The sequence below is a fragment of the Melospiza georgiana genome, chromosome 18, assembly GCF_028018845.1.
Source record: "Melospiza georgiana isolate bMelGeo1 chromosome 18, bMelGeo1.pri, whole genome shotgun sequence".
Taxonomy (NCBI): domain Eukaryota; kingdom Metazoa; phylum Chordata; class Aves; order Passeriformes; family Passerellidae; genus Melospiza; species Melospiza georgiana.
In genome coordinates, this window is record NC_080447.1 from 7,380,333 (window position 1) to 7,405,448 (window position 25,116).

Sequence of the window (25,116 nt, forward strand, 5' to 3'; positions counted from 1 at the left end):
GGATATTGCTGTAGGGTGGTGAATATGGGGCAGGCTGCAGTTGGATGCTGTCTAATGTTCCCCTTTGCCTCTTGAAAAATGTCTCTGTGCTCCCTTTATTCATTGCTGCAAAGTATCTCATTCATTGCTACACACTAGGGCCCCAATATCTTCTTTTGCTTTTTAATTTGCAAATAGATTTATTTGTGGTTTTTGGGGGTGTGTGTTTAGCCAGCTAAGGCTTCCGGGAGCTACTGCTCTCCAGATCATGTTGTCTTACCTCCTATTTTAGTCCAGCTTTAAGTTTTACAGCAAGATCTGTGTTTCCAGGAAATCTGTTATTCTATAGGCAGAGCTGGTTTTGTGTCAGTTCTGCCTGTGATTATCCAATATTCGGGCAGTGCACTGAACAGCAGGTGGGTTTACATTTAATAGAAACTTCCCTGGCTTTCCAGAAAGCTGCAGAGAATGGTTGGCAGGAAAAGGGAGAAGAGTACCTGTTCACTCAGTACTTTGATGTGGTATGTTCCAGTGTGTCCCAGTTTAAATGAGGGAGGAGCAGCAGCATCTTCTCTTGTCTCCCATCATCTGTAATCCCTGCCTGGATACAGTGCTTTGAGAATGAGTGCAGAATCTCTGTTCTTTGAGGCATTAATGTTTCTAGCTTACACTGAAATCCATGAGAATTAAGTACCCAAATATGGTACCTTTAAAAAGCTGGGCTGCAAGGTCTATTTTTTCATTAGATAAGTTAAGGAAAACATTTTGTGCTGCTTCCACTCTGGTCTGACATTCATTTGACATTGAAAACATCAAATTCTTTTTCTTGGAGCTTGGGAGATACTTGCCTGACAGCAGCACAGTGACTGTAATTGAGACAGATTAGAGGCACTGGGCTGCCTTTGGGTGCATGAGGCAGTTTTCATGAAATGGAGAGAGGAATTGAAACACACTTCTGACTTTGGAAGCTGGAGCAGGAACTAATTAGCAATTTCAGGTCACAAACAGGATTGGAGGAAATGTTTGGGTTGGCGTATAATAAATTATTTATTAACGTGGGGGAGTCTTTCCATATGTCAGTTGCTTATAAAATGCTTATAAAGGCAAGATTGCAGGACTTTGCATTTAATGAACCAAGCAGGCTTCAGTCCCAGTGATTAGGAGCCACTGACCTTTCATTTTTGCAGGCTGAGACTGGACCTGGTAGCCTCTGCTCAGCTTGGATTCTGCTAAGCTTCCCCCAAAAAAGATTAGCTGTTTATATCCAAATATTTCCTTCTTACTGGGATGTATTTTGAGATGTTTGATGTTTCTGTGAGGGTATATCCACTGGAGAATAGAAAAATTTATTCTGCCTTATTTGAGGAATTCAAGCTGTGGAGTTCTGTAGCCCTTCACTGCCTTAAGCAGACGATCCTCTAACAAGCAGCTGAATTGATATGAATAACCAAATACCTGTGTAATGGCTTATGACCATTTATGAGACTTTATATAAAAATCATGATGAGCAGTGGAAGTATAAGAGGACTCAGTGAAGCATGAGTAACCCAGAAAAAAGCTTTCAGTTTGGCTTCTAAGCGTATTTCAGTGTGTGTGAGCTCTGGAGGATTTGGGGTTTTTTTCTTGACGTTGTTTTTCCCTTGGCACTGAAGATAAAACGCAGACATGCTGTGAAGGGCAGAACCTGACAGGTGCCAGCCCGAGTGGAAATGCTGTCAGTCGATCCTTGTCTGTCCCAGCTCCAGCTCTGATCCACCCAAGCGCTTGTCAGGACCGTGTGGGCTTTCAAACCTGAGCTGGAGGTCCCTCAGCAGCAGGAATGTTTTGAAGCACAGTCAGTGGAAACCCCTAAGTCCCACATCTGACAAAGTAATCCTGTTTCTGTAAATTCCTGAGTGATGGAGGATTGGGGTTTGCCTTGCTGGTTGGTTTTAGTGCCATCCCCCCAGTGTGTAACAGCACAGAAGGTGCTGTGGGTCCTCCCACACCTCGGCTCCCCGCAGACCTGGTGGAAACAGCATCTGTGTGGGTCTGGAGGAGAGTGGCTGCTGTGTCCAGGGAGAGCACTGTGGTCACTGCTGCAGCCACCCTGAGCCCAGCCTGGCTCCAGGACTGCGGCTGCTCCTTCCCTCGGCTGCACTGAGCGCTGCTTCCCCCTGGTGCTGGAGCCCAGAGCTGTGCCCTGCAGAGCCCTGCAGCCTCTCCTCCACTGCACAGCCCCTGCTCTGCTGGGCTCCTGTGACTAGGCTGTCATATGGGAGGGGAGGGCACTTGGTGGGACCATACCTGGCCTCATGATCCAACATGTTTCATACACCATCTTGAAGACAGGATAGAAGGTATTTAGAGGGCTGCAAGGTAAGAAAGCGTTTTCTGTGGTTTTTCTACCTTTCTTGCATAGCTCAGTACTAAATGTCTAAGGCTATGTGGATATTTCAACTAAATATGCATTACCATGTAGAGTTTTTTATTTTGTCATGCAGCTGTCTGCTGGAGTGTTTCTTCCCTTTGCTGTGCTTCTCTATTTCCTGGCATTTTGTGACAGAAAGTTTATAAAGCTGTTCAATATCTCAACAGTTCTAAATAAAGTCGAAATCTTTTTAATAAAATAAATATGCCTAGGTGGCATCTGGAGCCAAGGACTAAAGCATGACTCCTTTTGCAATAAGTTTTTCTCTGCAGGCAGGTTTCTACTGAGCTGGGAGGAAGCTGAAAGCTCATTAGCTTCCTGGAGTAAGAGCAGCTGATTGGCATCTGGAACTGCAAAGCTGAGTTTTACAGGGGCTGGAGGCCAAAAAAGGGCAATTTGGAACACATGATCCTTGGTTAAACACACACTGAAGACCAGAGGAGAGAAAATGGTAGGCTCAGGCAGCCACAAGTTAAAGGAAGAAGTCCCTTAACAGTGCTGTTGATTTTCAGCAATGACTCTAGTTCTGAGACATTTTTCTGTTATGAGGCTCTTGGACTTGTTAAGATACTAACAGCAACACATTGTATTTTACTACTAGACATAGCTGTGGTGTAATTTTTTTTTAATGGGCTTTCCTTCAGGGAATCACTCAGTATCTCTCTCTTCAATAAACACATTTTATACACTAAGCTCAAACCTGCTGATGGTTGGGCTGGACAGTTAGGCATCTGCACTAGTAATGGCAGTGAAAGGAGTTTCAGGTCTTTGCAGCTGTGATCAAAAAGCTGTGTTGTGATTTATGGAGGTGTAGGTGAGGGTCGTAAGGAGAATGGTTTTGTCTACATTGGTTGTTTCAGTTCAAGGAAAAGTCCCGGTAAACATGCATGTTCTGGCATGAATATGTGAATGCACAGTTGAGAAAACACATTTGATAATTTTCCTCATGTTCCCAATCCTCATTAGCTTTGCCAGCCATCATTTTATTTATTTTGTTCCTTTGGGAAAGCTTAGCTAAATGGAAAAGGCTTGCAGCATGCTTCATAAAGCAGTGGATTACCCAGGCAGAGAGTAATAAGCATGTTCAGGCCTAGAGATTCCTCCACTTACAACCTTTCCCCTTCAGGAAGAAAGGGCCACTTTCCACCTGCTTGTACGCAGATGAGGCATTCTGTAGTGTCACCTCGTTACATTAGGAAGTGATCTTGGGTAATGTTATGAGTTTGGATTATTGTGGCATCCCCACATATTCTTGGCTGGAGTTTGCAGCTCTGAGGTCGTTAAGTTGACAGTTCCTGAGCCTCTCCACAGTTTCTACTGGTGTCACTGACCCAGGCACCAGGAGCCAGATAAGCCAGGAGGGCTTGGCAGTGTTATCCTTTCTGGAGAGGATTGTGCTATTCCTTGGAATTGCTTTCTCTGGCTAAAAAGGAGGAGTGACAAAATAGAGCTGTTTGATGACATAAGCAAGGAGACACCCCTCGGGGCATGTGGGCAGTCACCAAGCACTGCCATCTGGGTCCTTTCAGAGAGGAGAAAGAAAACCAGTCAGTCATGTAATTCTGGACCTTCGCAGAGACAGGATCAGACATATCAGAAGCACCCATGGCCAATAGGAGCAGCAGCAGCACTGAGATCTAAAAGAATAAGCATGGATGTTTGACCTTGTCACAGTTGTTCCAATATCCCTGTGATGTAGCAGACAGCATCTGGAAATTCATGTTTTCCCTCCCAGGGACGCATAACATGATCAATGACACGCTCGGTATTGATCTTGTATGCATGGGCTGGATTGCTGTCTGTTTAAGAAGTCCCCAGTGCAATGCACATCACCACTGTGCCCAGCTCCTCTCAGTATCAGCTGTTAGACCTGTGAGCCCAAGCAGGAAGCTTCAGGAAGGAGCTTCCCTGAAAGGAGCAGGCAGGATTGCTCACATCTAGGAGCATTGCTGCTCCCTTGGCATATTGATCTGCTGTCAGTGAGATCACCAGCCTGATAAGCATAATCAGTCTTTTGTCTTAAAATGCTGTAGTGTTTGAGGCAAGAGTAAGGGGCAACCAGTAAGAGAGATTCCCCTAGACATAGCCATTCTGCATGCTCATCCCTAGCTTAGAGTCCTGGGTGTGCCTAAGCTGCCAGAAATTCCACACCCCAGCAGGGCTGGCAGTGTCACACTGAGAAACCCTGCAGAGCTGGCAGACCTTTGATGCAAATTAGTTTCGTACTCACTTACGTATGTGAGCCAGGATTTTGAACCAAGTCCCACTTGGAGATGTTGCAGTGGTGATGCAGGGCCTGGGCTGCATTCTGGGAGCTTGCAAACACCATGGTAAGCTGGTGGTGGGAAGAGAGGAGCCCGTCCTTCCAAACAGTTTGCACTTGGTATGTAGCTCACAGCCCAGAGACTCCAGTGTGTGCTCTGTGTGCAAGAGAGCGGGAGAAAATGTTATTTAATGTTTGATTTTTAGATACAAACTACATTTCAAAACAGATTTGCTTTTGAAATAATACGATTGTCCTGTTCTCTTGAAAAGAAACTGCATTCAGTTATCACTGTGAAGTAAATAAAAATAACTTTGAATTAGAGAAGCTGGTGTGAGAGCAAGTGTTAACATTTCATGTACAGTACTGAGAGTCCCCAAGGTCAGAGGCAAGTCTTCTGGGACTGGGGTAAAGGAAGCTATTTACATGAACCCTCCATTTTAATCATGCAGCCAAAGGGCTTAACTCCAATCCAAGACATTGTTGCTTGTAACAATGGTGTTTCTCAAAAGCAAACAAAAACCATGCCAGAGGTGACCTAGAAATGCTTAAATGTGCTGCAGTTCACCCACGTGTCTCCTCTCCCTGCAGGTGCAGACCTTCAGCAGCTCTCCCATCCCTGCATCAGCCTGGCTGCTGGGGATTCCCTGTGCTTTGGTGACAGCCCTGTGGGACAGAGCATTCCCCCTTTGAACCAGTAGCTCGAGTAGTGCTCCAGTTATCTGCAGCAGCTTTGAGATTCTTATTAAGTGTTGGTCCTCCAGAGCCTTTGCTACTGATTAGTGAGGAGAAAAGGCTGTTAATGGAACATCTCCAGTTGCCAGGAGACTCAGCTGCATATGTTTGGGAAAAGACTTTGTATTGGGCAGTGTGTCACATGCTATTGGGAGAAATGCTGCTTGTAGGTCCTTTGGAAAGGGAAAACAGTATTAGCTAAAATGTGTGGTCACAGAAAACAGAAGTGCTAGACCTCGTACAAGGTCAGAATGGGTTGTGTTTGGTTGAGACACCTCTTTGTTGAATTGCATATTGTTTGGATATGAAGTGGGATGTAACCAACCTTGTACAAGTCATTCTGTAAGAAGGTACTTCGATGACAGCTTGTGGAGCTTGGGAAATGTAAAGAGTAATAGAAATAGCAAAAGACAGTTTGCTTTCCCAGGCATCCTTTCTTTCTCTTGCTCTGCCTTGCCCTCCAATATTTCCTTTCCTCTCTGCCTTTCTGTCTTCCCTGCAGTCACCCTAGCTCCCTGTGTTGGTCTTTTGCATACCTCTTGGTAGTGCTGGAAACATTCCTGTTACATCCTTTGGGCTGGGGGTTTGTTTGCTTCCCTTTTGGAGTAGTGTGCCAGTGCTGCTGTCATTGTGGGAGTATGTGATAAGCTGGGAAGAGTTTACATCATTTTAGAACTTAGTATGACTTAGATTAGTTGGAAAGGTCACACAGTGTGGTGTTCATTTCCTAAATAGAAAACTCTTCTTAAACATACCCTCAAGCCTGATTTGAGTCTCGTGTGTCCCACATTATTCTGGTTGTTCTTTTCAATACTATTCAAAGGCTGTTCTGTCTGTCTTCAGAGCTGCTGCTCACTGGTGGATGCTGCATTTGTGATTCAGTCTCTGCAGTAAGCTCAGTACCAGTCCTGACTTGTGCTGTACCTTGAAGAGAAAGCCACAGGGACTGTTCAGAACTTTCCACCTATTATTTCATCTCCATTTGTTGCAGAGTTTGCTGTGCCTGTGCTGTGTGTCACTCAGTATTCTGCATGTATCTGCATCGAGCTGCATTCTCGGGCAGTTATGCCAAGTGTTTGGCTCTGCTGGAGCTGGCTGCGCTCGCACTACTGCTAAGCCTTTCAATTAGAAGAATCTTGCAAGTTTATGTTGGCATTCAAGCTGCTCTGTGCACTGGGTGCTGAAGCACAGCGTACAGATGGAAGGGAGCTGATGGGTCGGGTTTTTTTAGGGATCTGATTACTGTTTTTACTAAAGTAACCAGCTGCCTCCCCCAGCTTTCCATGGGGCTTTTCATGTAGTCTTCTATAAAACCACACTGTGAGGTGAGGGGTTCCTGGAAGGGGAGAGTTGAACTGCAGGACTGATCTGCTGCTGAAGTGTTCTGAAAACATTTTTGTGGCAAATACTTCTGAGCCCTGGTTTAGACCTTGCAGACAATGAACTGCACAGGCTGTGGTGAAGGTACCGGCCGGCTGTCAGCAGAGGGCAGGAGTCCAAGGGCTGCGGAGCTTTTCTTTCGTGCAGATTCTTAGTGTTCATTTTTTTTACTGTCATGACTCTTTACTCTCTTTTTTAATTTTTTCTTTTGTTTTTGGCTGATAGCTTCCTGGCTGCTGAGGGAGATGTTTTTCCACTGTGCAAAGTCTGTTTTCGGGTGACCTTGCAGAGGAGGCGCGGTCCGGGCTCCTCTCGCTCCATCTGCCGGCGCTGCAGGTGCGGCTCAGGGCGAGCACGGAGCTCGCAGTGCCGGCAGCCCCTGGGGGCTGCGGGCCGAGAATGCGCCTCCTGCTGTAGTGGCAGCCCCAGAGGAGTCCAGGTGCTGCTGCAGCTTCTGTCGGGAAGCCAAGTGCAGCGAGTGGGAATTGTGTCTGCACGCTGCAAGAGTGAGTAGCTATCAGGTTCACTTCAGTGATTCCACAGACATACTCCCACCCCCGGTTTAGGAGTTGCTTAGGTTTTTTTCTACAGTGTTGTCAACATCCTTCAGCTTCCTATGAAATTTGAAATTTGACAGTTGTTTCAAGCATCAGTCCAGAAGTTTTGTGTGGATAGAAAATTAAGCAGTGTATTTTTGCTGCAGCAGCAGGCGATTCCTCATCTGTCCAGCATCCACATGTATCATTTCCCATGCCTGTGGTGGCAGAATAAATCCTAAATGGAATGGGTGGTGAAGGGGAGTAGGTTTGGCAGCCTTGTTCCAAAAAGAGTTGTCTGAATTTGGGATTAAGCGAGTGTATCAGAGATAGGCACCTGGTGCAGTATCTCATGTTATTGCCAGAATGTAGCTAAGTATAGGCACAGGATCAGCATTGCCAAGATGAAAGCAAATAGTTTTGTGGAGGAGATAATCCAGGAGCTGCTGCATCATTCTCAGCACGGGGACTGAGGGCTGAAGGGATGGAGATGGCTAATCTGCCCCAGCTAATTCCTCAGGTGTTTTCCATTCAGGATTCAAATTGCTGTCTGTGCTGTCACTGTTCCCTGGGCAGATAATCTACTTGCCACATCCTGTCCTGGTAATGTGAACTTCACACAGAAACAGTCCCATTTGCCAGTTCTGAGCAACTCTGCTACAAAAAAGCTCATCTTCCCATTTCTCAGAAAGATGAGACTGCAGTGTGTTGGAGATGACTCTAATATGGAAGATACTCCTCCGTGACACGTTCTTCTTGTTGTTAGCTGGGGCAATGCTCACACACTGCAAAAGGTCTGATGCTCACAGTGACATGACTGTCCAAGGCATTTCTCTGAAATCCAAAAGCTAATACAGTGAACTTGTTTACTTTGCTTTCTGCAGTGAAAGAAGCAATAAATTACTTATCTCCATGCTTTTCCAGGAGGAAACAGTGCAGATTGCAATTCAGCACAAATCCATAACCAATGGAAAAATCTCATTTATTTCTGGAAGATTATCTTTTTAAGAACAGTGCTAAATCTGGGCTATAATTAAAACAGCTTTTTAAAGAAAAAAGAAAAACCATTGATGTTTTTATCGTTTGATGTATTCTCTATCACTAATGACCCTCTTTTCTCATTTCTTCTATCCATTTTTAAATGGGTGTAAGGAGTTAGCTGTATTTTTCATAAAAGTATCATTACCTGAAAAAAATAATTAAGATGATCTTGAAATTAAGGAAATCAGTTTTGAAAAGAAGCAAGTGCTTAATGGAGGTGAGACCAGCTGTGCTTCCCAGGAACGTGCATGAAGCGCTTCATGGAAAAACGTACAAGGCCTTCATGCAACACTGGTAGGAAATTCATAATAATTCAGACAAATTGCATCCTATAAATAGCAGAGCTGGATTCATTAGGACAGGAGGCAGATGGAGAAAATCTAAAACTTGTTTGTTTCTTTTTAAGGCACTATAATGCTTATGAAAAGTGTCAGCTTGCTGTCAGAGAGGGAAAACCCTCCAGTGCAGCAGCAACTTTCTCGTTATTAGTTTTTCATCCCTGCTAATGAGCAGCCTCCGTGAGGGGCATTCTTGGTACTCCTGCTGCTTTTCTCTGGCATAGCCAGGCTGACCCAGAAGAGCTGCAGTGCTGGGAGAGGAGCAGGGGAGGCAGGAGGGAGGACAGAGCTGTGGGTAGTGTGTAGCACTCACTGGCACTGTTTGAGACAGGTGCCAGTAGGGCAGAGGCATAAATGTAGTTGAAAAGGGGGCGGGAGTAGAGTGAGGTGGGAATCATCCACCACCTGCTAAGGAGTTATGCCCCAAAGCAGGAAGGTACTGGTGGTTGGTAGAGAAAATGCTGTGCATTATTGAAGAGAGAAGGTGAAGGCATTTTTGAGATGCTCTTACAGTAGTAAGTAGGAAAAAGGAGAGGCTTTCATGCATGGAGAGAGGTAATGACAGAGAACGGGTGAGAGGTGCGTGACAGGAATGCAGCTGTGGCCACAGGAGGGGAGCAGAGGGGAGGAGGTTGGAGCGTCTCAGCACTCACACACAGCAAGGTGCTGAGGAAGGACGTGTGTCCAGTCAAAAAGGAGTGTACAGACTGACAGGAAGGGCACATCACAGACTGCATTTAAATAACAGGACAGAGTTACAGTGTGGGGCTGTTTCCAAGTGTGACAAAATTACAACTGGGTACTTCTAAACAGAAGACTGGCTGAACAATTGCATCCTGTTGAACCACAGGCAAGTCTGAGCTCAGATACAGAAGCAGAAAATGTTCTGTATGAATATTATCTGCTAATGAACCTGCCTTCATCTCTTCTGCTGATCTGATTTACATTTCAGCAAAGCTTCCTTAAAAGATAACAGTGTCAAAATTCCAGTAGGCTATCCTAAGAGATTTTTAAGTATTAGTGTTCAGGAAAGGAACCACCAGGCGCTTATCAGCAGTGTTTTTTCTTGAGAAGTTCTTAGGTTGCCAATTCACCTTGTGAAGTGGCAGGGGAAAAGGGTGATATGAAGGTTGTATTGGAGTCAGATAATCACAGACTTATTCAAGGAATGGAGAAAAGCTGTACAACTGTTCATGCTTCATGGCTTAAGTAATGGTAGTTTTTCTTCAGCATTCAATATAGAGGGCAATGATCCCAGTACAAGGGGAGGACACTTGAGAAGAACAAAGTGAGTGGTATGGATTGGCAGGATGCCTTTGGGGGTTGCCATCTGTTGTGTTTGCACTTATCTCTAGGGTGTCATGTGGAGCAGGCAAGTGGTGGCATTGAAAGGAGACACGGCCATGGAGCAGGTTCAGTGTCCGGTCACTGGAGAAGGGCCTGGGCGTGCTGGGATGCACACGAGAGGCTGAGCATGGAAAGTATGAACCAGTACTTGGATCCTCATGGATCCTCATGCATAGATCGGATTTTTGGAATGGAACAAACCTTGGCTGATGGTGTTTGCTTGCTTTCAGTGGGATAAGTACCTGCTGTACAGCCAGGGGGTTAACACAGCTTATGTTCATAGACAGTGTTAGAGGGCTGAGTTCTGAGGTCTTGACTCAAAAAGCCACAGAGCCATATGAAGGATGTGGAGAAATACTTTCATTTAAAATCAAGGCTCTTATTTCAGGAAGCCTTTAGCAACAGGGAAGAAAAAATATATCTCCACTGGATAGGACAGCATTGCTCGAAGATGTCTAAAATATGATAGTCTGTGATGTGTGTATGAGAGATGGGTGATTTTGAAAAGAAAGTGCTGAAGACAGAAAGTGATTTGTGTTTGGAGGTTTCCTGTCTTACTAGTAGTAAACTTGCTTTGAATTATGCTATAATTCTAGGACGGCATCTTGTTATGTGAAGAACATTCTTTTCATGCATACAAATAATAAAAATTATTTTGCTCAAAACAAGCTTGAAATTGCCTCTTTGCCCAGGCTTCTTCACACCTTTATGCTTTCTTTGATGTCATGTTTTACTAGAAATCCTCTCCTAGGTAATGCTTACTGCATTACCTAATGCTTCCTTACTGCAAACATCCCAAAGGCCACCAGAGCAGCTACAGTGACTACACAGATGTGGCTGTCACAGTCTCCCAGAGTGGGACAATGCTGGCGTATTTCTGTGCTGAATATCTGAACTAGAGTCAGTGTTCCTCCTTGCCACTCACACTTGGGGGTGCTGGTCATTTTGACATCCTGCCCCTTCCTTCTGTCCGCTAGGTGTGTGCAGGGCGTGGCTGACAGGATGGTGTAGCTCGCTCTGTTTGGTCCTGCTCTTTGTGTCTCTAAAAGTATTGAGAGATACTTGAACAAGGACAGGAGTGCAAGGTGAATTTGCAGCCCAGTCTAGAGATGCAAAGTAGTAATTGTCACAGGCAAAAATTGTCCCTTGTCACCACCTGCATTCTGGGCAGTTCATAGCATAGCACAGATTCCAGAAAGAACTGTCAACCTTAAGACAATTGTCAGCCTTTATTGACAACCTTAAAGTGTTGGTGTCTCCACCATTTCCAGCAATTGTGGATAGAATGTCTTGGACATAACAAAAGCTCTTCCTTCTGTGTCGTCACAGCTTTCGGTTGTTCTGTTAGGTTATTAAATAGGAGTATGTGTTTGTTTATACATTGTGTTCTCTGCCTTTCTTGCTTCTGTTCTCCTCTTGCCCCACCTGCAGGATTTGAATTATTGTACCAGCCAGATGTGGTCCGACTGTACCTCTCCATCCTCACTGAAAGTCAGAACTTCAACACTCTGGAAGCTGCAGCAGGAGCTTTGCAGAACCTCAGTGCTGGCAACTGGACGGTGAGTGTAGTCTTCAGTCTTTTTTTGTTTCCTTTGTGTAAGTAAAGAATAAGGGGGTGTCCCATTGTAGGTGCACTGTTACTTTGTACACTTGTATTTCCTTTAAAAATGAAGGAAGTGGGAATGTCAAGGAAATTAGTTCAATTTGCTTATTGAACACATTTTGCATCTTCTGGGCTGGTGATGTTTACATAGCAGAACTATGCTCAGTGCCACCACTTCAGCCATGTAAGCATTGCTTTGTCCATTCAGAAAAGCCTGGTATTAGATAGTTATGTGTTCTGAATACTTAACTTGTTGGATTGACAGTTAGCTGAGGAAACTGCACTCCAGAGTGTCCCCTAATACCCTCTGTGAAGCATCCCCAGCACTAATCAGGCAGTTCTCGCAAAGATTTGCCTGATTACTTCCAGAACTGCTCAGCAAAGTGGGACTGATAGCAGCCTGAGGGTTGGCAGGGTGGTGTTTCACGGCTGCCTGCCAGCTTATTTTAAATAATACAGGTTTGTTTGAAAAACAATCATGAAACAGAATAAAACCATGAAATTGGAGGAGGAGGAAGATAACAGGTGCTTTAGATGCTTTAGTGTTTCCTCCAAGTGACCTCTTTTTTCCTAATCCAGAGGGATGTGTTTTCACACCAAGGTGTGTTCAGAACAGATGCTGGCAGATGATGCTTCTTCCTTCTGTTCCTGCCCTCTTTCCCCAGAAGCTGTAGGATGAACTTATACACCCTTTCTTCCTTGCTTCTTGGTGAACTTGAATGAAGGTTGAAGGCAATGGGATAAATCAGCACCCACAACCTAACTGGTCTTTGCAGAGAAAAAACGAGTTACGGCACTGAAGGAAATGCCAGGGGCAAGGGAAGAGCAGGTGTATGAACTCACAGTACTTGGTGTTGTTTCTTTTCCCCTGTGTGTCCTGGTCAGTGGTCCACGTACATCCGTGCGACGGTGCGGAAGGAGAGGGGGCTGCCGGTGCTCGTGGAGCTGCTCCAGTCTGACTCAGACAAGGTTGTGAGGGCTGTGTCCATTGCCCTGAGAAACCTTTCCATGGATCGCCGCAATAAAGATCTCATAGGTATCTTCTGAACTTCTCTAACCAGCCTGGGAGCTTGGAGACCCTTGAGACCTGAGGTTTTGTCCTTTGTGTTGAGGATTTGTTCTCTCTGCAGTTTCCATCCATGTATCTGCCAAGTGGGGAGCTGTTAGCTCAGAATGTATGTCCAGCCCACTCAAACAAGCTGTGGCTTGAGGGAGATCTCTAACTTGAGAGAACCATTAGGTATACTTTTTTGCAGGAGAGGAGTGTGTGTAGTAGATGTGCAGAGGGCTGGATGGGATAAGAGGTTTCTTGTCTTTTCCTTAGCTCTGGTTGTTACGGGACTTGTGCTCATAGATGTTGCTCCTTAGGCCTGCCTGGTACTCCAGTTAGAGTGGGAGTCTGGCCTTTGTTGTGCTGAGCTAACCTGGGGAAGTGCAGGGAGCTCTAAAGTTGTACCTTTGGTTTTTTGCTTCCTCCTTCCTTTCTCATCCCTTTGCCTGGTGGATACTTGTAGGAGCTGGACACTAAACAACTTAATATTCTTCAAGTTGATGTTCAGCGCTGCTGTAGCTCCTATCCTAAGTGGTAAATAACATTCACCTGCCCATAAGCAGGAATCTTGAAAGATTCAGCTGAGATGAGTTTTTTCCTCTAGATGACTTCTGTATTTAACTAAGGTATTTGTTTAAACTCTAGCTTTGTCAGGCCAGGAAATTCTGGTGACATGTTTAGGGCCATCATGGCAATTGCAAGGTGAGATTCTACCTTAATATGTCAGCTTCTCATTTTAATAGTTCAGAGATGTAGCCAGGCACAGATGGTACAGATGGATACCTGGGAATGATAAAGTCCAGATTCCCTGTTTTTTCTCAAGTACTATACATGGAGAAGGCTAGCTGCACCCAGGAGGAAACGCTCTCTTACCTTTGTTGGAGAAGGTTAATAAATGCATGGCTGCCCACCTTGCCCCAGAAGGCCTATTACAGGGCTAAGTTGAGTAAACCATGTGTGTGTATTAGCATGAATACCTGGCATTAGCCACTACTGGATGCTTTTTTGCCTCAGGCTTTGCAAAATATGATAGATGTTGGCTGTAAAATTCTAAGTAAAAATGCCTTTTTTCTCTCCTCAATACCTTTCAGAATCTGTGATGAAGGACTTTATTTTAGCTTTATCAGCTGTCAATCACCTTGAAATAATGAATGAATGATAAATACTCTGTGAAGTTACAGTCTTGTGGTTTAAAACACATGCATTATAAGGGGTTTCTTCAATATAGCAAACACCATTGACTTCTATCATTCAGGTTGGAAAGCTGAAATGATTATTAGGGCTGCCTAATGGTATCTCTTCCCCTTATCTAGGTAGTTATGCCATGGGTGAGCTGGTAAGAAATTTGCCCAGCAGGCAGCAGAGATCTGCAAAGAACCTGGAAGAGGACACTGTGGTTGCAGTGTTGAATACCATCCATGAAATCATTACTGACAGCTCAGAAAATGCAAGGTCTCTGATCCAGACACAGGGCATTCAGAAGCTGGTAGCTATCAGCAAGTCAAGGTAAGTGACAGTTGAAAGCAAAAGGCATAAGAACTCCTTGCAAACATGAAAATGTCACTATGAACAGCAGCTTTTGCTTTGTGAAAGTATTGGAGCATCCCAACGTTTCTGAGCTGTAATTTCAGCAGTTAATATAAACAAAGTAAAGCCAGCCAGCACCTTTAAATGTACTTGATGAAAAAGGTTAATTGATGAGTCACTTCAGTTGTGTTAAGATGTGCTCTCTCCTTGTCAGAATCATCTTCGCACCACATATACACTCAGCAGGCAGCATTTGCAGTGAAATCATGATCTTTGGTTTTAGTTTGGAAAGCCTTTTTTCTGTGGCAGTGTTCCACTGCTGGAATGCCAGTGATGAGATCTGTTTCTTTTAAGTGAAATGGTTAATGGTGTGTGGTAATTGTTCTGGCCAAAGGGCTGCTGGTGGTGATTTAAGTGACAAATTTTCTTCCATTTAAGAACTCTGTTCTGACTGCTGTAGAGGAAACTTTGTTTCGTGTAGTTCATGTCATAGTTCATTGTAGGTGTGTTTGCTGCAGACTTCTGGGACGGTGGCTGCAGTAGTCTTCTTGGGTTATATTGTTACTAAATATGAGAGCCACCAATACTCTACACCTGTTCTATATTATCAAAGGTGTCTGTGTACTGACTTAGTAAGGAGTAGATAAAATTTCATTTTTGATTTAAAAACAGCTTACTTTTTTTTGCTGACCGAAATTACTGTGTAAGGTATTTTAAACCATGGAACAACTTTATTGAATAGTGATGAATAGGTGTACATTGGGATGAAGGTTTGAAAAGCAGCTGAGAACATTTTTTTTTGGTTTGGGTTTTTTTTTTCCTGAATAAATCCAGGCAGAATGGAATGTGTCTGTTCTTTGTTAATGACAGCTACAAGACAAAAGTGTCACCAGGGCTTCTGACCTGACCTGACAGTGCTTGTCCAGAAATACCTCTGAAAACACAGAAATGTGCAAAATTCATAACATTTCAATTTCTGGTTTTGTCAGCAGATACCTGTAGATATTAGGAAGTCACTGAATGATTTCACATATATCCCATTAGTTATAGGTTCAAATAATAGCTGTGTGGAGTATTAACATACAAATAGTTGGACATTGCTTGATACTTAAACTGTCATTTTATCTTGCAAATCAGCCAGTCTCCCAGAGAAACAAAAGCAGCATCTCACATTCTTCAGATGATCTGGAGCTATAAAGAACTACGAAATGCCCTTCAGAAGGATGGGTGGAACAAGTCACACTTTCAGGTAAAGATCTTAAATAGGTTCTGGAAGTGCCTGAGTGGAGATGTCCTTACTAGGCCACCCTTGCAGTCTGTAGATCTTCGTTTTCACTTCTGTTCTTCCAGTTGAGAGCACAGTGGATTGTACCCTACTCAGTAACACCATCCTGCATAGATGTCTGGCTGTGCTTTGGTGTGGTCTTTGGAATGCAGCTTGTTAGGTTTGGGGAGTTTGCCTTCCTGTACAGCCCAAATGCCCCGATTTACTGGTGGAAGAATTAGTATGTCTTGTCTTAGTTGTGTCTCCTTTGAAACATTCTGTACAGCAGCCTAGGGCAGCCACCTCTGCTTGGCATGCAGCCTCCTCACCTTTCCTTGTGGAAGGCTTTTGCTTCTTTCACAGGGCAGCAGTGCTGCCATTGAGAAAACAGGGAGAAAACTCCATCAAATTGATGTGAAAATGAAAAATATTCTGTATTATCAGTATTATTATATTCCGTATTAAAAGTTCCATATTATCAACAGAAGGGGGGCTTAAGTGCATTCCATAATCTCTCCCCGTGCTGTTGGTTCATTTATTTGTATTGTTCAGTTTCCATGAGTAGCAATTTGGTGTCTGTGTGATTTTTCTCTTGTAGTCTGTTTCTGCAGCTCCAAAGGGCTCCAAAGGTACTGCTGGCAGGTCTGGCTATGATGACAGCACTTTGCCTCTGGTGGATAAAAGTCAAGGTCAGTTCTTCTCTTTATCGCTTGTCATATAGTGCTTTACTGGTTTTCTGGATTTGCTGTGACTGTGTTACAGCACAAGGGGGTAAAAATGAATTATTCCTGTGTGCTTTTTACCCCACAGTCTCAAAATAATCAGTCCCTATTACCTGGAGATGGATAGAATTTCTTTTCTTACAAAATGTACACTGCTGACACCGTTTTCTCAACTTGGATGCAGTGTTATCAGTTTAATCTTCCTGCAAATGGGGTTGACCTTACCCCTACTCTGTATTGGAGTCTTTCCATTTTTTAAATAAATGTGCCCATTTTGGCACAGCCTCTTCCTCTACCATGCAGGATTTTTTTATTGGAGAGGAGTTTATTCAAGCTCCAACTAATCCTATCTCTGCTTTTTCATGAGGCACAGCCACACCAACACCAGTGTAGCACCAGCTTTGATTTCACCATGATTGCTGTGTCTCTGAGCCTGGCTCTGGTTGCTAAGAGCAGGATTTGTCTGGTGCACTTTTTCTGGTTTAACTGCAGGCTACTGCAGAAACAGCAGCCCCACACTGCCCTGCCTGTTTCCACCCTCCCTGTCTTTGATCAAACCTGGCACATGATGGAGACTGAGGATGATTTGGGTCAGCTTGCTGATGTGACAAGAAACTTCTTTTCTTTGTGGATTAGTTTTCTGTTGGCTCAGCAGATGCTGGATTGGCTGGTGTGCCATGAGAAGCTGCACCCTGACTTATTTTCCTTCTCTTTTACTCTGGAGAGACCAAAGAGAAGCTTGTTAATTGTGGTAGGTAGTCCAAAGCAGAACTGTGGTTTCTGTTTGAGAGAGAAAGCCCTGTATTACAGTGCCAAAGCAGAAAATACATGGATTACATGTGCTCTCTGAAGAATTTGATTCAGACTTCCCTTTCTGAATGGATAACAATGGAATAGTTCAGGAATTTTTTTTACAGTAATCTCTGCATTCCATACTTTATCAACCTCTCTGGTTTTGTGACTAATTTGGAACTACCAGGTTTTGAGAAAAGCAAATATATCTCAAGTTGTTCCAATGCTTCTGTTTTCTAGATAATGAGAAGTCGGGGAGTCGTGATATGATACCTATGGATGAACTTGGCCCAGGTAAATTCAGTCATAGATCAAACTCTCTGTCTGTTCCAATAGAGCACACTGTCACTCACAGGAAAGTTCAGCTATTTCTCTAGGAGATATTATTTCAGATGGATAAAGCTGACATTTAAAACAAAACATTACCTCACAAAATATTGGTCATCGTCTTTTTTTTTTTTTCTTTGTATACATGTAGAGTGTCACACCAATTTCCCCCACTACTTCATGCATATATTGGAGGTACACTGACCCAGCTTTCATTCTGCTCTTTGGTCCCTGAGGCAGCTGCACTCCGTATTACAGATCTGGAAGTCTCCAGGATTCTGAAAGAAAGAGTTGAAAATTTACTTCAATGTATTGCTTGTATTTAAATCTGTTCTGCCTTTTTTTTGGTAGGTAAAACCAAAAATAGGTTAGTGTGTGTGATATTCATGACTCTGCTTTCCATTTACCTGCATCTAAATGAGCCTGGCTTTTCCTCTAGACTGAGAAGAGCCACTGACTGTCAGTGATGTGCCTTGAGACTGATAAGCTCTGTAGTGTTAAACTTGTAGGGCTTTTTCCCTTTACCAAGGTAGATAAAGGTGCTGTGTGGTGTCTTGAGAATTTGCACCTATTTAAATGCACCTGTATGAATGCCTCCAGATCAGTTTGGTACACTGCTATTAGTAACTGTGATTGAATAAAATAGCAAGTTAGAGCCAAAAAAAAGCCAAGCATGTTCAGAAAGTAAAAGAACAGGTATTATATATTACCTTTTTTATTCTTGGAAAAATGAGATGCCACCTGCCATGAATCAACTGTCCATATGTATTTTGCCTTAGGGAACACTGAAACATTTGTTCTCACAATGGAAGAAAATCTCTTTGTAGAGGATTGCCTGGCAGGAATAGCTGTGTGCTGGCAGGTGCTGCAGAATGGGCAGTGCTGAGTGTTTATAGTCTCAGTATTAATTGCTGCCTTATGCTCTCAGGAGTTACTGGTGCAGCCCTGAGTACAAAACAAAATGCAAATTTACAGCATATGTACGGCATCAGGCAGATTCTCTGGGCCATGCTGTTCTCCAGTCTTTTTATCACCTTTAGAAGATGAGATCTGTCAAATTTTCCTGATTCCAGCTTTTCAGTGCTTTTTACTTCCAATATGACTATGACTTTATTCTCTTTTCAGCTGACCTCTGAAATAGCACAACTTCATTTATCCAGTTTACTATCCTTAATTCCAGGGAACTGGAATAACAACATTTCATCTCTTTTCTTCAGGCTCTTCCAAATGCTGCATATTTTTTGTCTTATGGACATATTAATATGAGAAGGCTGCTCTAGACTATATTTTCAGATTTTAACTTCATAGTGGACTGTTATGTTCTGGAGTTTTTGTTCTTTTTCCACTCTGGAATGAACTGGTCCTTCCAGCCCAGTGTTCATCCCCTGCAGAGTACATCCACACAGGACTGATGGTTCCAGAACATCCCCACCTGTCTGCCCGTCCTCTGTGGGTTCTTCTCAGTGTTTAGGCTGTCCTGGTGCCTGGGCCTTTCCTGTTAACCCACATGGGCTCTGCTTCAAGATCAGTAAAAGAAAATTGCTGGTGCAGCTTCTTTGCTAATGCTGTAGGGGTTATCCTTCTCAACAGAGGAAATCACTGGGCTGTCATTGGTGAGGGAGGCAGAAGCATCCGTTCCCATCAGCCAGCAGTACTAGAGCAGTCAGGTCCCTGCTGTCTGGGGCAGTGGAACAGCCTGGGCAGGGTGTGGATGTGCTGGGAGACAGAAGAAACCCCATATTACGAGTGACCATGGGATGATCAGGTCTGTCAGGTGTCCCCACTCCAGGCAGGCTGCAGAGCAGCAGTCCACTGTCACTGTGTGCCTGGGGCCCTGCCCCAAGCTCTCTGCAGAAGCAGCAGAATGGTGATCTCCAGTCTGTGCCAAATCCTCCAGAACTCTGTGTGTGCTTTAGTTAACCTGCAGATGCTCAGACAGGAGCACTTGGGAAGTGAAATTGTTCAGACCAGATACACAGAGTTCAAATGCCACTGTTCTCCATGCCCATCTTCAGGCATGACTTTTCCTTTCTCCTCCTTCTCTTTGATGGGTTTAGAGGTTTGACCTTTTGTAAGTTGAGAGTTGTGTGAGGGCACAAATGGACTGACACTGGCAGGCATGTATTTGGTCCTGTAATCTGTGATGACATAAAAATGTTGCTGTAGAGTGAGGGGGAGATAGAGAAGCAATAGAGATGACAACAAGCAGGATGCTGAGAGAGAGAAATAAACAAGCCAAGGATGGGACATTGCTCTATTGACCAAAGTAACTTTTATCTATACAAGGGATTGTATTAAGTCAAAGTAATGTACTTATACCTTGGAGCAGCAAGATATGTATAGATCTTTATGCCACAGAAGCAGTTAATTCTGATTGTCTCTTCAAATGAATCTGAAATATGGGAGAAGCAGATTTCTAACTTCCTTGTAGAGCTGTGGTTCTCAGGGCAGCGAGGTATTTCTTCTCTAATGCAGCCTCTTTCAATTTCTCATTTTATTTGATCAAATCATGAACTTCCTATCTCTGCTGCTGCTTATCTTGCCAGAGGCATAGAACAGTGTGTGGATTTTGGACACATGACCTGTGGGTGCCAGTCTGTGTACAGGCCAGGGGCCCATGGCACAAAATGCAAAATGTGTTGGAGTTCAGATGCAAAGGGCAAAGTTCTTGAGTGTTCTTTGTTGTCAGATTACTGCCAGTGCAAAAATTGGATTTTCCTCTTGCTGATGTGTCCTGGCTAAGTATGGGAGTTTTAATTTTTTCATATTATTAAATATCTGATTTCGTTTTTTATTTTTTATTATTATAGTTTACTAATGACCTTGCTCCCTGGGAATTATCACAGCTGCTATCAGCTTCACTTAGTGGCTGTGGCTTTCTGGGGGTAGTTCAAAGGTTTCCATTGTGTCTTGGCAATTCCTTTTGGAAGTATTTGTCGATCATCCATGATGATGCCACTGCAAAAATGCAAAGTGATCCATTACATCCTTGTGAGTTACCATGAGCTTGTAAAAATCTACCACCCAGATGCTGCAAGTTTAATTTTCTGGTTTTGCATCACTGAATACATACTTTTGTGAAGTATTTTGTCCTAACTAGATGATGAATCTGTAGATTAGGACATAGCCTACTAGCAATGTTCATGCCTGTCAGTTGAAAGAGAATTATTGGTCGTGCGTTCCCCATGAGTGCTGGCTGGGTAGCTGGGTGCAGCTGGTTTTTTTCTTTTTTTGTTCAAAAGGAATAGCTAAGAATGTCAAGCATCTTTGATTGTCAACAAGTAATTGTAAGTTTAATGCTGTGTAAGAAATCATGCTTTATGATCTGTGAACTACATGTATAACTCCAAAATTCCTTAGTTATTTTTGGTCAGCATGGTTAAATCATCTTTTACTGCCCTTGATGTCAAAAATGCATCCTGCTTCAGGTGCTTGTTTGCTGGTCTGTGTGCACTTGGGTTTGAGGCACACAGAACACTGCAGCTTTTCTCAGTTTAACCCGACTCTGTGTGCAGTTGTCATGTGGGCAAACAGTGCCACGAGAAGCCCACAAATACATCACTCACTTTTCCTTAATGGCCTGTTACAGGCAAGTAACAAACGGAGAGAGAGGCATTTTCATAGTTTATGTAAAACTTTCTGTAGTATTCTAAAAACACAGTTTGTCATGACAAGAAAACATTAATGATCCCTCAGTTACACAGGGGAAAACAAAAGCCTACAGGGAGGTATAAATTTGGGTGTTGTTTACTCCAGATTACAATGCTGTCAAAGCAGAGCAGGCAAGGATCTATTTGTCACTGATAATGAGGGAAATTTGATGCATCACGAAAATAAATTAAGTTTTGCATTGTCTGACAATGATTCAAAGCAAAGGTTCTGAAATAATTACAGCCATTTCTTTATAGAACTCTCTCACAGTTTTCTTCCTTGTGTTCATCATGTTTTCATGCTGTTCCTTAGTTGTCAGGAGAAAAGGCACCAACAGGTGCTGCTTTGCAATGAAAGACAGCCCAAGCACAGCAGGGATTGCATTGAGATTTCTTCCAACTTGACAGGCCCTTTTTCTCAGTGCTCTGACGGGGACTCTTCCAAATTATTGTCATGTCCTGCTAGTAGTCAGGCTCAGGAAAAGTGGTAACAGGCTGCAGAGCATTCAGAGAATGAACACAGCCAATTAATCAGACTGCTAAGCAAGGAATGCAGGATTTGGGCTGAATTTGGAGCTCATTAGCCACAGGGCATGAGATGACAACTTGCTGCTTTCCTTGGGCACACTAAAAAGTGCAGCAGGCTGGGATGAAAACAGTGCTGCTTGCTAATGAGTGCCAGCATCTGGCAGTGCTATAAAAAGAAGGCTTCTCTGTTTGTTTTTAGCTAGTAAAAATGAAATTTCAGAGCTGGAGCACATGAGAAGCAGGCTGCCGGCATCTTTGGGTTGTGGTGGTTTGTTTTCCTTGCTAAAGAATTCTGCTTGCATCAGCTCTGTTTCTGCTCTTGTTTTTGCTTCATGCCTGACTGTTGTGTTTTCTCCTCAGATGGATATTCCACCATCGACCACCGAGACAAGGAGCGCAAGTACAAGAGCAGCGATAACACGGGAGATGCTTCCGAGAAGGAACCTTTAAAAGTGAGCTCCCCTTCCTGCTGAGGGTAGTTAGTGCCTTGGGAAGAAAGGATCCAGTGTCCTCAGCCAGAAACACAGGGCAGTCACTCACCAGGGGGCTGTGTAAAGGGCCTTCTTTTATTTCACATAAAGGCATTATTTTGTAATTTAGCACTTGGCTAACTAGAAATAAAAACAAAATGTTGCTTTCCAGTGCAGCAGCAAGTGCAGGTACTTGCTCCTGTACTCTTGTAAATGGATGAGGTTGTAAAGATAGAAAGTGTTTGTTCTGTTGCCCTTGTCCAGGCAGAATTCCCTGGCCCTGAGCTGTGTAACTGTGCTCGGACTTTGTTTTGACAAGTCTATTCAGGTTGTCATGCTGCTTTATTGTCTTCATCATGAGAAATAGGTGTGATCTTGTGTGTCCATGTCCAGCAGTGTGGTGAATAGGACTCATTTCTGCAGCACTCATTCACAGTCCTGATGGTGGACCATGGCCATGGGCCAGGGAGATTGAGAGCGAAGAAGAGACATGCACAGTTCTCTGTGTGTTTTCTAAATACAAATTTAGACTACTTTCTAAATGAAAATAATTCTTACTTTACAAGATTTTTTGTATTATGGGCTGTGTGCAAGTGTGGCTCAGTAGGCTCTGTGTAATTTCTGTTGCACTTCTGTACCTTTTCAGAGTAAAAAGTCTGTGAATGTAAAAATGCTGTGGCCACCAGTTCTCCCTGGCCTTAATACAAGCTTGGATTTTCCCCTGGGGGAGTAATTTCAAGAAGGAAAATGAGGATTCATTGAAATAAGAGTCAGTGGTAGGAGACACTATTGCTAGTCTGCAGAAGGCTGTCCTTAATAACCTTCAGCACATTGTTGATAAAACCAGAAAATCCAGGTGATTTCTGTTGATGGGAAGCAGTTAAACTTCAGTCAGCTGAAAGACAAACCCACCATCGTTGAACAGGGAAATAAAAAAATGGGATTTGGAGAAAAATACTTCCCTAGATGGTAAACTAGGAAAACTGCACCAACTTGTCTGTTTTAACTTGCCTAGTCAGGCATTTCCTGCTGTGTTCTGCCTTTCCAAGAAGGTACACCCTGGAGAGTGGCTTCAATCTGCCTGGACTTTTTTTAAGCTGATTACTGAAGTCCTACAATGTGTCCCTCTCCTCCAGTTGGCAAGAGATGGTCCTGCTTGAGGCAGTATCAGTCAAATAAACTTCCTAGTTCCCTCATCACAGTTCGAGTACAGTTGTGCAAGGATGCAGCAGGAATGGATGCAGTAAGTTATATAAGAATGTTGATCAATAGGAGCTTGGCAAAAAATATCTCTTTAAGGAAAATAGGATAAGATAGGAAAATTAACAAGTACTTGTTATTTTTTCTACTCAAAATTCATTAACGTGGTCCAATGCAACCCTCAAAATCACATCAAGCAGCCCTAACTCCAGTGTATGACCAAAGTGAAGGACAACCAGAGTTCAGGAGGTGCTGCTTTGCTTTCATGAGAAAGAGAGAAAAAACATTTCACCTCAACAGTGTGTGACCCATAGCCTGTGCTGCCTCTTGGTTCTGAGCACCTGGGGGTAGCCTGAATCCAGGCTATTGTGCACAGCAACAGTGGCCACAGCCCTGCTCTCACCTGGGCACAGCTGAGCAGCTGCTGCTCTTCCTCTCTGTGCTGCCAAACAGAAATGTGGCTGTGGGGGTTGTGGCTCGTGAGCTGTGTGCAAGCTCAAGGGAGGCTGGGAATCCAGGGAAGCGTGGCCTTTTGGCTGTTGCAAATGCTTTTGTCAGTATTGTGCCTTTGCTGATCTTGTTTCTTTCTCTACCACTAATTTTCCCTTGTGCTACTTTAAGCTGACTTGTTTGGTGGTTTTGTTTGATTAATCCGCTCTGTTTTGCTTTAACTCCTCACCCTGTGCTGCAGAATGACACAAATAGGAAAAACATTAACAGGAGTAACAGGGCTTCGGTGAATCTGGTGGATGCCCGTGACATTAAACCCCAGCCTGTTGACTCCTGGGTCTAATTTGCATGCATGGTAGGTCCTTTTAATGGTAATTGGGGCTAGTGAATAACTTTCTCTTGTGCATGATCTGTATAGCTGTGGGATCTCTTCAAATCTAACTGCTAACTTACAGATAGATGATAGTGCATTTGGAGGAAAAAAAAAAGTGGTGTTTATACTATTCAGTGTATCTTTAATGAAATGCAATAAAACACCACAGTTTGATTAAAAATAACCTGTCAAATAACCAGGCAGAAAATTAATATTGTGAATGATTAGTTGTCAGCTGAAATGTGAAATATTTCTGCTGTTAGGCCATGGGAATGAATTTGAGTATTGTGTTCCTGCTTCCAACCATTTTTATCCCTCAATGCTCATTATAAGGATTAGCCTGAGACTTAAGAAAAAACATATCCTTGACTATTTTTGGATGTCCCCTAAGGTTCCCATGAACTACAGCAGGAAAGCTGCTGACTGTACAGGAGTTACTTTGCAAGGAGAGATGATATTGGTTACACAATAAATAGTGACCCACAACTCCCACTTCCCATTTTCTTTTTTTTTTTTTTTTATTGTGTGTCACTAAAGAAAGGTGCCTTTTTGTTGTGTTCTAGTTGTGTGCCTTTGCCATGTGCCAAGTTCCTCAGTAATGTTACCAGCCTTTCCTCGCTCCTGCCACTGCTAATCTGTGTCCTGCTGTCTTGCTCGAGTCACCCCGGTGATACCTTCTGGCACTCCGTCAGAGGATGCTGTGTTTGGAACAGCAGGTGTTGTGCCCCTGGCTATGACTAAAGGAAAATTTCAGTGACTGTCATGAAGGCACTGAGCAACTTTCCCATCAGAATGGGCAAGAGACTTTAAAGGCCCAAATTCCTAACCATGAGCTGTCATTCACCCACATAATTCTGCATGGAAATCCCTTTCATTAGTGGGAGAGAAAGCTCCTGTATGTTTTTGGGTGGTGGTGCTGGATATTTTTTTCCCTCCTTCCTTTCAGCCTGATAGAAATGCAAGGTGTTAGCAGATGGTTTCTGTTTCTGGTTGGAAGCACCTGCCCAGAGAAGGCTTTCAGCATTTTGAGGTGCTGTCACAGAGCAGGTCCTGGCACCACTGGCCTCCACGGCTGCTCAGCGCTGCACGGTGACCCATGGTGACTCAGGCACGGGGTAGCATCAATGTGC

General features: G+C 43.7%; 1 protein-coding gene across 11 annotated transcripts in view; it reads left to right on the forward strand.

Moving 5' to 3' along the window:
- The window catches only part of ARVCF (ARVCF delta catenin family member), a 248,041-nt gene that overhangs the window by 217,518 nt on the left and 5,407 nt on the right, over window positions 1-25,116 (forward strand). For 10 of the 11 annotated variants that reach the window (XM_058036945.1, XM_058036944.1, XM_058036950.1 and 7 more), the window contains 8 exons: window positions 11,461-11,588; window positions 12,518-12,668; window positions 13,997-14,189; window positions 15,348-15,459; window positions 16,073-16,163; window positions 17,229-17,282; window positions 21,854-21,945; window positions 23,855-23,968. In XM_058036945.1, coding sequence (XP_057892928.1) covers window positions 11,461-11,588; window positions 12,518-12,668; window positions 13,997-14,189; window positions 15,348-15,459; window positions 16,073-16,163; window positions 17,229-17,282; window positions 21,854-21,945; window positions 23,855-23,956 — 923 coding nt within the window. In that variant the 3' untranslated portion in view covers window positions 23,957-23,968. The remainder of the gene's footprint in view (window positions 1-11,460; window positions 11,589-12,517; window positions 12,669-13,996; window positions 14,190-15,347; window positions 15,460-16,072; window positions 16,164-17,228; window positions 17,283-21,853; window positions 21,946-23,854; window positions 23,969-25,116) is intronic. The other variant, XM_058036953.1, reaches the window with a different exon arrangement.